Here is a 14,866-nt window from a genome sequence, read left to right as displayed (position 1 = left end):
GATGAGAGACTTAAACCCAACATACCAGTAATAATATTACATGGAACTGGACTGAACTCATCTAGAAGATAGAGATGATCAGACTGGATTTTTAAAAAGCAAGATTAAAGTATATGCTTTTCATAAGAATTGTATTTTAATATTAAAGACACAGATAGTTTAAATGTATGAAGATGGCACACTGTGCTAGTTATATCATGCAAATGCTAAGTATAAGAAAGGCAGGCTATATTCTAAAATATCAGATAAAGTAGACTTCAAGAGAATAAATATTACCAGGGACAAAAAGGAACGTTGCATATAAGAATCAAAAGGCCAACTCATCAAAGAAAAACAATGATCTTATTGTGTATGCACCTATTAACAAAGCTTCAAAATACATGAAGCAAAAAAGTGGCAGAACTAATGGAAAAAATGACAAATCCATAATTACAGTTAAGATTTTTAACATTCCTCTCTCAGTAATTGATAAAAGCAAATCAACAGAATGTCAGGAAATGTCTTAGTCTGTCAATGCTGCTATAACAGAATAGCTGAGACTGAGTAATTCATAAACAGCCCGGGTTTATTTCTCACAGTTCTGGCGATGGGAAGCCCAAGATCAAGGCACCAGCATTTGGTATCTGGTGAGGGATGCATCCTCTAGAGGAGAGGAATGCTGTGTCCGCAACTGGCAGAGGGCGGAAAGGCAAGAGGAGACAAATTTCCTCCAGCAAGCCCTTTTAAAAGGGCACCTAATCCCATCACTTCTAATAGGATCTACCTTTTCCTACCATCACATTGGTCATCCTGTTTCAACACTTGAATTTGGTGGGGACACATTCACACCATAGTAGGAAAGATATAGAAGGCTTAGGAACAAAACTGTCAATCAAAAGAACCTAGTGTAGGTCTACAACACCCCACTGAATGATTTTAGAGTCCACATTATTATTATTATTATTTTCTTTTTTTTTGAGATGGAGTCTCGCTCTGTCCCCCAGCCTGGAGTGCAGTGGTGCCATCTCGGCTCACTGCAAGTTCTGCCTCCTGGGTTCACGCTATTCTCCTGCCTCAGCCTCCTGAGTAGCTGGGACTACAGGTGCCCACCACAACGCCTGGCTAATTTTTTGTATTTTTTTAGTAGAGATGGGGTTTCACCGTGTGAGCCAGGATGGTCTCGATCTCCTGACCTCATGATTCACCTGCCTCGGCCTCCCAAAGTGCTAGGATTACAGCCGTGAGCCACCGCGCCTGGCCCAGAGTCCACATTATTTTTAAATACACATGGAATATTCACGAAGATAGACCACATCCAGAGCCATAAAATAAGTCTCAATAAATTTCAAAGAATTGAAAGCATGCGGAATATGTTATCTAAATACAGTGGAATTAAATCAGAAACCAGTGATAGAAAGATATCCCCAAAAAATCCTGAAATGTATATAATTAAACAAAACTGTTAAATTGGGGGAGAAAAAAGTGCCTCTTAGAATCAATAGACTATAGAATATATAACCTCACCCCCCTGAAAGAAGCATCTAAATTCTTGCTGTATCATATTCACTATAATCATGGGGGACGGGGATTTTCTTAGAGAAGTGATTAGAATGCATTCCAACGTGTTCCATAAGAAACAAATTTTTGCCTATGGTTGTCTTCTTAATCATAGCTGACTGGAATTCATAAGATCGAAAGATGTTTTGGGCATTTTAAAAATATATTGTAATTAAGAGTAACTTATATCATACTCAAGTAAAATTTATTTTTATTAATACTATGTTAGGACAAACTCTGCCAAGAATAACTTGTAGAGCTAGAGAAGTTCTCTAAGGATTATAATAAGTTAGATAAAACCTTAAATGTTATAATTAAAGTCACTCCTGAGATATTGCTGCCTACCATGTCCACATAAAAACTGCTTCAATACCTCTGTTCATGGTGTGAGGTCTTTCATTCAGATGGCATTATAAAGGCACTTGACATACTGGACTTTGTTCTGAGCTTTTGCGTCTACATTTCTAATGCTACAGATTTCTTCTTCCGTAAAAACATAGTATCACAGAATTTTAATTTTGATATGTAGCCTCTGCCTTGAGTACCATTTTGGAATAATTATATTTTCAGACTGAGGAAGAAGTAGATCTCATGCATTATGAATTACAGATTAGTATTCTTTTGTTCAAATACAGAGAAACTGATCCAGTTCTCTTGAATCTGAATATGACTTATTTTAGATTTTTATTCTATTAATCCTCAAAAATCCATAAAAATATGTCCTTTATGTTTTAAAAGAAAAAGAGTCATTATGTGAACCAGCAATGTTTGGTCCTATGAACATGGGTACAATCACCCTGGAGGGACAAAGTGTTCATTTGAAGAAATAATCACGGCGAAGGCTTTCTGATTACACATACACAAATATAATAATTTGAAAGCCATCAAAATCGGGCTCCATGAAGCCCTTTCTACACTGACCACTCATACAGATAAACGCTTTAACATATACACGGCTGGGTATGGTGGCTCACACCTATAATCCCAGCACTTTGGGAGGTCCAAGTGTTTGGGGACAAGCCTTGGCAACATAGGGAGACCCCATCTCTACAAAAATTTTAAAAAGTAAAATAAAATTAAAATTTTGCCAGGCATGGTGGTGCATGCCTGTAGTCCCACCTACTTGGGTGGCTGAGGTGGGAGGATAGCTTGGGACCAGGAGGTCGAGGCTGCAGTGAGCCATGATTGCACCACTGCATTCCAGCCTGTGTGACAGAGCGACACCACATCTCAAAACAAACAGAACAACACACATACAGATGTCAATGTATAAACTGAGTGGGGAGAAACAGGTGAACTATACCTCTCTCTTCTATGTCTGATAACATCAGATGTGAATACTTCTTTCTCCCATGTCTCTTTGTCAGTGACCCTGGCTATTTGGTATTAAGCAAAATATTTACTTTTACATTCATAAGTAATAAGTAAATGAGAATGTAATCTGTTTTATATTTTTTACTAACAACTTAGGAAAAACAGTATTTTGTTTAGTGAGGAATATCTGAAATGAACTGACCCTAGAGCCCAACTGACACAGCAGAGTTCCCACTGGTGTGAAGCTCATTATTAGCACCTTGGAAAAATGAATTCATTCAGTCAACGCTCCATTGTCTATGTGGATATACGTGAGTCACAGAATTGACATACATATAATCCAAAAGTTGTTCGTGAAATCTTTTAAATGACAGTGGAGGGAAGGGGTCCTAACTAAGAAAGGGCAGATAGGATGCTTTTGCAGTGCTGCCAGTGTTCTATTTCTTGACCACCAACTAGGTTAAATGTGTTCACCTTGAGATAAATCACTAAAGTTGCAGCATTAATATTTGTGTACTTTTTTAGCTATGGGATTCTTCAACTTAAAAAAGGCTAATGTAAAAAAAGAAAGTTTCTTTTTCTATTTTTTTTTCCTTTTTTGAGACAGAGTCTTGCTTTGTTGCCTAGACTGGACTGCAGTGGCACAATCGCCACTCACTGAAGCCTCAACCTCCCAGGCTCAAGTGAACCTCCTACCTCGGCCTCCTGAAGAGCTGGGACCACAGGCATGTGCCACCATGCCCAGCTAATTTTTAAATTTTTTTTTAGACACTGGGGTCTCGCTATTTTGTCCATGCTGGTCTCAAACTCCCGGGTTTAAGCAATCCTCCCTTCTCGGCCTCCTGAAGTACTGGGATTACAGATGTGAGCCACTACGCCCAGCAAGAAAATTTTAAAAACTGAAAAGACTACATGATTTAAGCTCCATGAATTTCTGGATTTCTGTCTTGTTTGGCACTGTGTGCCTTGTCCTTAGAACTGTGTCTGGCACATAGAAAGGACTCAACATATATTCAAATCAATCACTGTTAAATAAATAAAACCCTACTTATGTTAATCAGCTTGATTTAATCATTTCACAATGCATATGTATATCAAAACATCATCTTGTATACCAGAAACATATATAATTTCTGTCAACTGTACTATACTAAAGCTGGAGGTCAAAAAAAGGAAGGAAAAAATAATAAAAAAATAAAAATCACACTATGCGAAGATGGAAGAGCTTCTATAAACAAGCAATGCTTCCCCTACCCCACCCGTCCTCATCTCCAGTCCTGCTTTTTAAAGGCTGACTTTTTAACACTCTTTTTCTTTTTAGTTTACCTGGTGGTTCTTTTCATATCTCCAAGATATGCTTCTGTCTTTTTTCTTGATGTAGGACGTTGTGTTCCTTCTAGGAAGGAACAGAGGAGGATTCAGCTCATACTACCACCACCTCCCCTTCTTCTCCCTCCAAATATAGTTATAATTAGTGAGACCTTGAATCAATCTAGCATTTAAATATTAAACTTTACATTCAATTTTTGTCTCAAGTTTTCCATAAATTTCTTTGGAGAAATATGAATGCGAGAGACTGAATAATAATGAAAAAATGCAACACCAGAAACATCTGGATTTGAGAAAGAACCCACACTGAGACCAAAAATTATAACTTATTATCAACAAAATGGGCAGTTCCTCATATTATCATACTGATAATCAAGAATTGGCTTGGTACTTACTCACATGCATTTTTCTTAAGTTGACCTATCTCGATATGGCAAGAAAATCTGAAGTCTTCCAATTAATACAATTATATCAAAGAAACACATAAATTTTAGAGAGAGATGCTCATTTGGTCGAACCTCATTTTTTTTACAGAACAAAAATAAGACTCAGAGAAGTTAATTAACTTGCTCAGAGCCACACAGTTAATTGGCAGAACTGCCTCTTGATATCTTGTTCAGTATTTACTTATTCAGCAAACATACCAGGTGCTGTGCAAATAAAAAGTAAATAAGATGAACTCCTTGCCCTCAAGATGTTTCTTTTCTAGGACCCATAGGAATTCAGGAGAACACAGAATGGGGGTACATAACTCTTTATGGAAAGGGGAGGGAGAAAACAGAAAGGCAACGACAGAAATGGTGATGCTCAAACCAGGCCTAAGGGTTTAGTAGTTAGCAGGATGGCTAGGAAAGAAAAGGCACTTCTCATTACAGGGAGGGCATAAGCAAAGGCATTCAAAGTCAGAAACTGTGGATAGGAAACTGAAAGTCGGTGTGGAGGATTTGAGAGTAGGGGAAGATTGGGGAACAGGGGAGGCAGTAAGGGGGTGAGGTGTGCAAGAATCAGCTTGTGAAGACAACTGGGATTCACTGCAGAGACATGATCGGATTTACACTTTAGAAAGCTGACCATTATGCGAAATGAACGATGGGTTAGAAGCAGGAGACAATGCAAAAATAAAATCCAGAAATTCAACGAGGAAGGGATGGATTCTGGAGATGAGGCTGACTTGATAGAACTTGGTGACTGACTGAAGAAGAAAGCTGAATGTGTAAGAAGGGCTTCTAGATTTCTGGCATGGGAAATCTAATGAATGGACCCTAACAGGCTAACAACCACATTCCCTAATGTGCTGGGGATACCAATCTGTGCAAAGGGGTGGGGTTCAAGGATGATGAGAAATTTAATATTGGCATATAGATGTGAAGATACTTAAGTGCCTCAGCAATAAAATCATTTCTGTGGCTTGCCTTGAATGACTGGACTCCTACAGTTCAACAGATATTTAGTAAATATAGCACAATTACTCCAAAAGTCATCTATTTCAACACAGGATTGAACTACCTCTCTAAGCAACTTGGATTGACTCCTATTTGGCTATTACAGAAGACTTTCTAAGAGAAATGGGATACTTCCCCACCCATCATAAAAAAAGAATTGTAACTGCAGGGTAAATGATTATGTGATGGTTTAAAACAGGAAATATTTTTAAAGTTTCTAAGGATTGCTTGTTAAATTTGGTTAAATGTCTTTAATGGGAAATCGAGTAAATATATAAAGAGACACCATAAAGACATTATCTCAAATTAACGCTATGATATGGTATGAGAGCGAGTAAATGCATTTGACTATTGTTGGACTGCTGTGCTTTTGATTTTAATTTCCCAGGTACTTATATTTGCTTGATGGCAACTGACTTCTAAAATGTTTTTTCATAATGTGGTGAAAATGTCCATTCTTATCAGTTTAGCAAAAATATGATAATCCATTATGAAATGTCTGCCAAAAGGTTCTATCCAAGGGCAACCTCTCTTACTTCTTTCGTTATGACCCTCCATGAGATGAGATATACAATTTATCTCATTATATTTCTCAACCATGAGATATATGATTTGTCCTTTTATTTATAATTCTCATTCACTTTCTAGATTATTCTATCTTCACATTCAAGTCGATAACAAAGTTTAAGTCTTAATTTTATAGAGGACTCTTCCCCCTAAATCTTTATGCTTTCATTATCCTTTGCTTTGACCAATCTTTCAAGACTCAGGTTTAAAATCACATACACATATACAAACGATACTCGACCTATTCACCTTATCATGTATTAGCAGTATAATAAATGAATGCATTAAATGAATAGGGTAGAGAAATGGCTATATTTTTGGTTCATTTTAAGCCATCTCCTCTGAAAAGTAGTTCCCCAGGTTTTTTGATTGGTTTGAAATTAGCAGTATGAACACACTAAACATTTTTTTCCTATTTGCTAGATTCTATATTCAGTTTTCAGTTTTGATTTTATGTAAATCAATTGCTGATTTAAGTACTTTCCTGACTATCCAACTGAGCAAAAAATTAAGTTTAATTTAATTTTAATTCTTAACTTCTTAACATTGCTTTCAACTTCTAATTTCCTCTACATAAACAGCCACCCATACATGCTTCGTCCATCATTCCACATCATCATCATTTTAATTTTATAAATCATGAAGGTTCTTGTATTATATGTAGATGCTATAAATTGTAAGGTATTCTCCTCTGGCCTCATTACCAAGTCCATACCCCATTTAAAAGAAAAAGACACTGAAGGTTATAAATCAAGTCTTAACAGTCAAACACCAATACATGTTTAAACCCTACAAAATAAGCCTATACTTAAGAACTGGCAGACAAAGAGGTTCTTCAAATATCAATAAAACATGAGTTGGGAATTTGTGTTAAAACATCCAAAAATAGTTATTTTCTCATTCCTAAAATTCTTGTCATGGAAAACATATTTTCTAAGACAATTAAGTAATTTATTTTCACTATTTAAATGAACTGCAGGCTTGGGCTTAGAACCAATAAACAGGTTGATTAGGGAGTCTGTCATCACTTTTATGTTTTCTTTTTTACATACTTGTTATATGGTAGAATTGACGTCTGGGATAAAGAGGGATAGGTGTGCCCTAACATTGTAATATGGTATAGTATTTTCAGTCCAAATGATATGATAAATAATAAAAATAATTTTTTGAAATAACTGCTTTTAACAAATAAAATTCATTAAAAACAAATTGCTTTTTAAAATGGGACATTATAGAGGTATGCTCAACTTTATGCAGGTCTTATACTTTCTTTAGTTCAAGTTAGTGAAAAGTAAATCCTAGAAATATTAGTGAGCCTCATTTATCAAAAAGGTTCACCTTGGCCAAGCTAGGTGGCTCACGCCTGTAATCCTGGCACTTTGGGAGGCCGAGGCGGGTGGATCACTTGAGGTCAGGAGTTTGAGACCAGCCTGGCCAACAGAGCAAAATCCTGTCTCTACTGAAAAAAAATAAAAAATAAAAAATAAAAAATAAAAAGGTTCATCTCACAGAAAAATCTAATAGCTTTATTTTCCAATATGAAATGCATGAATTGTCCATACATTTCTACTAGTAGAGTAAGGATTATGACAAAGTTAGAGCCTTGTTTGTTTTGTTTATGCTTCTCTTCATGCCCAGAAGCTGCAGACTGAACTCCTAAGGGAACACACAAAAATTTATCTTTTTCTGGAAGCCATCTCATGGGGAAGTCACAGGCAGAGTGCTTGGATTATTGTATTATTTTAACAAACACTGCCGCTATTAATCTTCAGAGTACTTTTCAACAATGACGGCTTTACAGGGCAATTGTTATAGATGTTAACATTTAATTTCTTCCTCAGTTTGCTGGCAACAACAAAAAATATTATATATACATATTTGTAACTAATATGTATTAAATATAATTACATATATTAGTTACAAATATGTATTTATATATCATTATATTTAATATACATATTAGTTACAAATATGTATATATATAACCTTTTTTGTTGTTGCCGTATCTATATACGTAACTAATACATTTCAGTATATTTAATATACACATTAGTTGCATATATATGTAACTAACTTTTAAATTAATTTTCAAACTTGAATGTTTGTTGTGAGTGATGTGAGGGGAGATCAGGGTCAGAACCAGAACTAAGTGGCAGCAAAGCAGAATGAACTGAAGTGAGCAGCACTCAATAAAATGGTTGTTTTCCCACAGGACTGCATTAGGGTTCCTGGGGGCACAATGACACTAGGACAGGGAGTATTGGCATTTTGCTGTTTTCTAGTCTAAATGGTATATTTCATTTAAAAAACTGTGTCCACAAAAAATAAATGGTTCAATTCAGAAATTCAAGGCCAACTTTTAAAAAATGCTACAACTGAAAAATAATGAACAAACTCTGCTAGGATGAGGCCTCAGCTTCTATAGCGTTGGAAAAATCATTAAAGTATGAAAGTGGAAAGTACAGTAAACCCTGCTAACTGCCTGCTTGTTCCTGAGGTTTGCCATCTAGTAACTTTTAACAGTCACAGATTTATGGGTGACAGGTGTTTAATTCTAGAGGTAACATAACAAAATAACATATTTTGTTTTAACTTTTTGGTTGATTAATTTAGATAAGCATTAACAATTCTTAGATTACCAAGCAGTGCTTGTAGCATTGTTTCTTTTTTGGAGGTATTAATATTTGATATTACAGTTTCAATGGAGTATACAGAAATTCTAACTTCACCAAAAAATTACATTTTTCAATTTTACAAGCACCTTTTATCATTCCAATTACTTTATAATCTTGCTCTGGTGCCTCTAAAACTTTGAAACTAAAAGGCATTTTTTTTTCTAGTTCATAAATGCCTCTTTCAGAATGAAATGTTCCCCTTTTGGAAGGCGCCAGGTACTTTTTAATAAATTATTTGTTCTAGTAAACTTCAAGTGGTCTTTAGATAAGATTTTCATAATATCTAAGACACAAGGACTATTTTGCGCTCCTTTCTTTCCAGAAGGCAAAGCTAAATAATGTAATTTTTGTTCCTTATAGAAGATGGCTGTCCATTTAAAAAAAACAAAATAATTTTGCAACAACTTCATTTCATTCATTTAACAGTTAATGATTGCTTACTATGTACCAACAAGTACAATGCTAAGTATCACATATTTCTTTCGTCAGTATTGATTAGATATTATTTCTTTTTAGTTAAACTAGAGAATTTGATTCTCTCAAACAGCTTTTCCTTTCTTTTTATTTCATTTTTTATAATTTTGGCTATTTTAAAGAATAAATTATTTTCTAAAGCTTAAGCAGTCAACACTTTTCACAGTTTAAACTAATAGGATCCATAGACGAACTCAAGTCTGTTGATATCTACTGAAGGCATGGGTCAAAATAAAAGCTATTTTAAGGTTTCTGGATTAATGGTGAAAGATGAATGAAAAATAATAAGGCAACTTGTAATGGATAATTAAACCACATATATCATTATTCTAATTTCAAAAACAGGCAATAAATTAAAGCAGATGAAATTTGTATTACTGATAATTAATTCTGTGTTAGTTACTATAGAAAATGACAATAAAAATTGTTTTCTTTTTAAAATGTAAAATGCACTATTTTTATTATTAGTACTCTAAATTAAACAAATATTTTCATCCATAATCTATCTTCTGAGGTTTCTATAATCTTTAACAAATCACATCTTATGTGACTCTTATTCTGTACAGAACTGTCAGGCTTTAAATTATTCGAGGTGAAGCAATGCAATTTGCACAACTTATTTTCTAAACTATTGGCTGATCTTCAAAGCCAGGTCAACAACCTCCGGAAATGTAAAAGACAGTATATTAATTTGCACCCAGGAACAACCTCTAATACAGCAGAGACCAAAGGTATGAAGCAATTTCATCATCATTAAAAGAATGTTACTACTTTTTTCTCTTTTTTTCTTCTAAAAGTGAGGCACTGGATACTAATTAATGAAATATTACAAAGATAAAAGGCTTGGTTATGTTACCAGAACTATTAACTGTCCAAATTATGTGGTTTCAAATATTAATCTTTTTTGATTAAAAAAATTCACAGTCAAGGAGCCAAATTGACTTGCAGGACTATGCCAAAACGTTCAAACCTTTCTCCCTGAGGCTGAGTACTTTCAGTTCTTCCAAACTCTGTCACCAAAGTAGTGACAGAATTCAGAGATATCATATGCCCTTGATGGTTTATTGCTGACCTCTAAGAACACTACAAGTGAGTTCAGTATTTATGGGAGGTGCAAGAGTGCAAATGAGAACTAATTCCCAAAAAGCAGAGTAAATTGCTCCAGTATGGTCTACTGGTTACCAAGACATAGTCATCAATTAATGCTGATTAGACACAAATGTAGATGTAGGAGCAGAACATCTTAACATATCCTCTAGCACTAACTTCCATTTTTTCTTCTCCTTCTCTTCTAATATAACAATCCCACTACTGTAGACAATTCACATTGTAAACAGAAAACCAACAGACCAACCGAATAAAATAAACTTCCTACTAAAAGTAAAAAAATTAATGAGAAATTTTGCATAGACATCCATTCCTGTTAATGTGATTTCTGATCAATCTGTGGACTAGAAAAGCATAATCTGAGAATTTACTCTATTGGTTATACAACAGTACTGTGCATTTCCAGATACACTTCCTACTGCAGTCAATTCTATACTCAGAATAGCACATCTACTAAGACCCGAAGATGCAAAAGATGACATTTTGAGTACTTCATCAAAAATCCATACAGCAACTCAGATACAATTATTTTAATGTTTGAAAATATCGACTACTTTTCTTACTTCTCCCAAGTTCAAACCAATTGAAGGTTATGAAGTAACCACTTCCCCCCAGAAGCCAGAACTTTCACCTCTCCTGAACAGAGAAATACCTCTCATAAATTAGGTAAAAATAAGGTCTTGCTGATGGAATGATAGTCCAACATTCATGTAGCTGCCAATTCCCTATCTAGACCTCGTATCTACCACAATGAGCAATCCCTGAAAGTCAAGGCAGTAACTTACTTAATCAATTATCTGCAAGTCTAAAAGTGTAGTTAAAACAACCTGCATAAATATTAGTTTCTCAAACTACTTCAATTTGTTTCCAGGAACAGTAACAACAGAAATGTAAGGAATATAATCACTAAATCTAAAATTCTGCCTATTTCAGATTAATTGTGCTTTAATCAACTCAATCAACACAGATCTTGTTTAAGAGGTAGAGTAAAAAGGAAGTGCAAAGATCAAAGCAATGCTTACAAAGGGGAAGGACTATTTTTGTATGTATACCCCCAGTATTTACTATCTGGGTTTGAAAAACAGGGGCATTTACTCAGCACAAGTGAGTGCCAATGCCGAACATAAGAATGAAATTTCAGAAAAAAGATAATAGATTTCCACATCACCACCAACCCCTAAAAGGATTATACTACTTTCTTTAAAAAGTCTCAAAGAGTTTAAGAAGTGGTTTGCTTTTCACTGCAAGCAGCTTTTCGGTTCCAGTATTAAACGTACATATAACGTGTGCTCCTTTGTGTTCAAGTTTGTCCAGTAGGCTGCAGCCCAGGAAGACATTTTATCTAAACAAGCAGGGGGGGGGGGCATTTAGGAATTGCAGGTGTATCAATATGGATGAATAATCTCAGATTCCAAGTCTCCATTAATCGTACATGTTCTTTTCATTTTAGCAATTCAATTAAATCATGAATGTAAAATTCTACAGGAAACAAATCTTTTTATTTCCCGTCTTCCTAAGTTTATAAACTCAAAAAAGTACATTGCTTCAAATTTAAATACATACATTTAAATATGTAATTCCTATAGTGCCTCAAACAGTAAAAGGATTCATCTCTAGAAAGCACAATATTAAAATCAGAAAAACAACATACTTCAGTTTTAAGTTTCCCTTTTAAAGTTTTAACAAACACGAATGCAGTTTAAACTGCTTGACAATATTCAGTTGTGGGATTCTGCTAGAAAAAAATTATTGAACATCTTGACCCTAACCTTTAGTATTTACTAAAGATCACCAGTGTGTAGAATATTTTGATGCCAGCGCTATTAAATGTTTTAGTAATACCATAAGCATTTTTTCAGATTATGAGCTTTATAACAAAATCTTTGAGTTAAATATGGTTATTTCATAAACTGTAATGCTGAAAACCTCTACTTAACAAAGTCCATGAAAATATCTTAAATCTTAATGATTAAATCCTGTATCATTAAGTCCCATTTGAGTTTCAGGATAAACCAGCAAGTCAGAGCAAACATTCCCTGGTGTCTGTTTTTAAGGACCATAGAAAAACTTCCATTTAGGATAGGCTTTGTTTTTACATTATTTTTGTTTCAGCGGTCATGCATAATGCATGGTGGCACTGTCCAAGAGTTTTACATAATCAAGTCTAAAAAGTGCTGTAAGTATCCAAGTAGGTAATTTATTCTCTCTCTCAAATGCCAGGCCCCGGAGGATCAGAATCAAGTCCTATAGCAGGTGACTATATCGTGTGTGTGTGTGTGTGTGTGTGTGTGTGTGTGTGTGTGTGTGTGTGTATGTGCACGGAGGGGGGGAGGGGGGGAGAGAGAGACAGAGAGAGGGCCAGGCTTCTTTTAGAAGTACGAGAGGGATGAATAGACTCTCCTATTCAATTCTGGGGAGCTGGGGAGGGCTTTCCCAGCCAAGAGGACTGACAAGCACTTCTGCTTTTATTTCATGGAACGCCCTTAGGTGAAATCTGGTTCTGCACTGCACCAACCACCTTCCCTCTCTCCTCCGCGCCGCAGCGCACTCCAGCCTTCTCACCATCCCCCAGGTGGGGCTGGGGTTGGGGATTTTAAAAGTTTGTAAGAGTTCCCCTCCGGTTCGCGTTCCCGCCCCGCGGAGGGAGGTGAAGAGAAATGACCGCCGGGCGGCCGCGGCCCTTCGGCCGACTAGCCCCTGCGAGGTCCGGATGTGTCTTTCCCCGCTGTCGCCAATCCCATGTGCCTCTCAGCTACTGTCAACCTCCTCCCACGGTCTAGCCCAGCGGTTAGCGCAGGAATGAGGAAGTCCGAGTGGGGCTGGAGGGGGTGCTGAGGGCTGGGCGGCAGGACTCGGGCCACGCGTCCCCTGCCGGGCCCCCACTCGCCCGAGTTTGGCTTACCCGGGTGGCGAGTCCGCGTTCGGCCTCCTGGCGCGGGTGGGCTCTCCCTCCTGAGCGGCGCGGGCCTGCGCGCTGGAGAAGGAAGAGGCAGCGGCTGGCCGGAGCCCGAGCGGGCCCGGGTGCGGGTCGGGGCGAGCGGGAGCGCGGCGGGGCCGGGCCAGGCCACTCAGCGCCGCGCCATGTCCGCAGCACGGGCGGAGGGAAGCGCAGGGCGCGCGGTGGCCGGGCGGCGGCGCCGCCTTACTGGCCGGGCGGCTGCGGCCTCGGCGACGCTGGGCTCCGGGAGCGGGGCCGGCGGCTGCGTGCAGGCCGAGGGCGGCGGCGGCTGGCGGCCTGACCGACGGGAAGGGCAGGGGAAGCTGTCAGCGCGTCGCCGGGCCGCTCCGGTGGCGAAACCTCCTCTTCCTGCCCCGGCTCGCTGGTGCACTTCTCTCTCTTTCTCTCTCGCTCACTCTCTCACTTCCTGGCTGGAAATTCCCACTGACGTCGAGAGAGCATACAGACAGACGGACACACGCGCGCACGCAGCGGGGGCGGGAGGTGGGGTCGCTGCCGGGGGTGGGGGAAGCCCGCACTTCTAGGGGCGCTGTGCGCCCCCGGCCCGGCCTCGCCGCTCGCCTCGGCTCCCGCCCCTCGGGGCCGCTTCGGGGCGCCGGGCGAAGGGCGCGCGTTAGGCGGCCTGGACGCCGCGGCCCCTGCGGGGCTCTGGCTTCCTAGCAGGGCGCTCCCGAATCCCAAGCGCTAGAGCCGGTAGGGACGCCCCCAGGAAGCGCCTGCCGGGCCCAATGGTCGGGGAACGCAGGCAGCGCGGAGGCGGCGGCGGTGCCGCTGATAGAGTCATGCGGTCCATAGCCCCTAAGGGCAGGCCGGAGCAGCTGGAGGGTCGGCATGGATCCAAACATGCCAGATATAAAAATATAGCTCATCTGTATATTCCATTTAAGCGTGTCTCAGTTACATTCACATCTCTTCACAGATTAAACTAGAATTTGGTTATCATAAACGACTTGTGCCCAGTAAAGTATAACCCTCTACTGGTTTTTGGTGCGGTCTTAAATCTCCTGGTTATAGAACAGTTACTCAGAATATTCATCTACAAGGCATTGTTAGGCCTTTATGATAATTACTGTGGATAGAATTATAGTGATGGTGGTAGCAATGGTTTTGGTTCACAGCTCATAAAATACTGATCTGGCAGAGGGGAGTTTTCTTTTTCTCTGAAGAGACCGCTACTGGCACCCACTGACAGGCCTCCCAGTGGCCACCATTCACTGGCATCTGAGCTGCTTTAGTGCTGGGCACTGTATTAGGTACAGGCTGGGGATACCTTCAGGTGGATTACCTCCCGACATAAGAAAGCTTGAGCCGAAATATATATTTTAGAGCTCATTGTTTCACTACTGGGTCGAGTGACAACTGAAAGCTTAGCTTTAACACATCAGTAATCAGGTCCTCACCAGGCAATATTGCAGTGGCATTTAGATTGCTTATGGCATGTTCATCCTAGTCCTTTCGTGCCC

The 14,866-nt window shown here is 38.7% G+C and overlaps 1 protein-coding gene across 4 annotated transcripts in view; it reads right to left on the bottom strand.

The window, feature by feature from the left end:
• Window positions 1-13,781, bottom strand: part of NFKB1 (nuclear factor kappa B subunit 1) — a 115,712-nt gene extending 101,931 nt beyond the window's left edge. For 2 of the 4 annotated variants that reach the window (XM_054484536.2, XM_054484537.2), the window contains exons 1-2: window positions 13,347-13,781; window positions 4,177-4,246 (exon numbers count right to left, since the gene is read on the bottom strand). In XM_054484536.2, coding sequence (XP_054340511.1) covers window positions 4,177-4,193 — 17 coding nt within the window. In that variant the 5' untranslated portion in view covers window positions 4,194-4,246; window positions 13,347-13,781. The remainder of the gene's footprint in view (window positions 1-4,176; window positions 4,247-13,346) is intronic. The other 2 variants (XM_063663931.1, XM_054484538.2) reach the window with 2 other exon arrangements.
• Between the last annotated feature and the right edge of the window lie 1,085 nt (window positions 13,782-14,866).

Source organism: Pongo pygmaeus, chromosome 3 (genome assembly GCF_028885625.2).
Source record: "Pongo pygmaeus isolate AG05252 chromosome 3, NHGRI_mPonPyg2-v2.0_pri, whole genome shotgun sequence".
NCBI lineage: Eukaryota > Metazoa > Chordata > Mammalia > Primates > Hominidae > Pongo > Pongo pygmaeus.
Note: the sequence above shows the minus strand (reverse complement) of the source record. Positions and strands in the feature narration are given on the sequence as shown.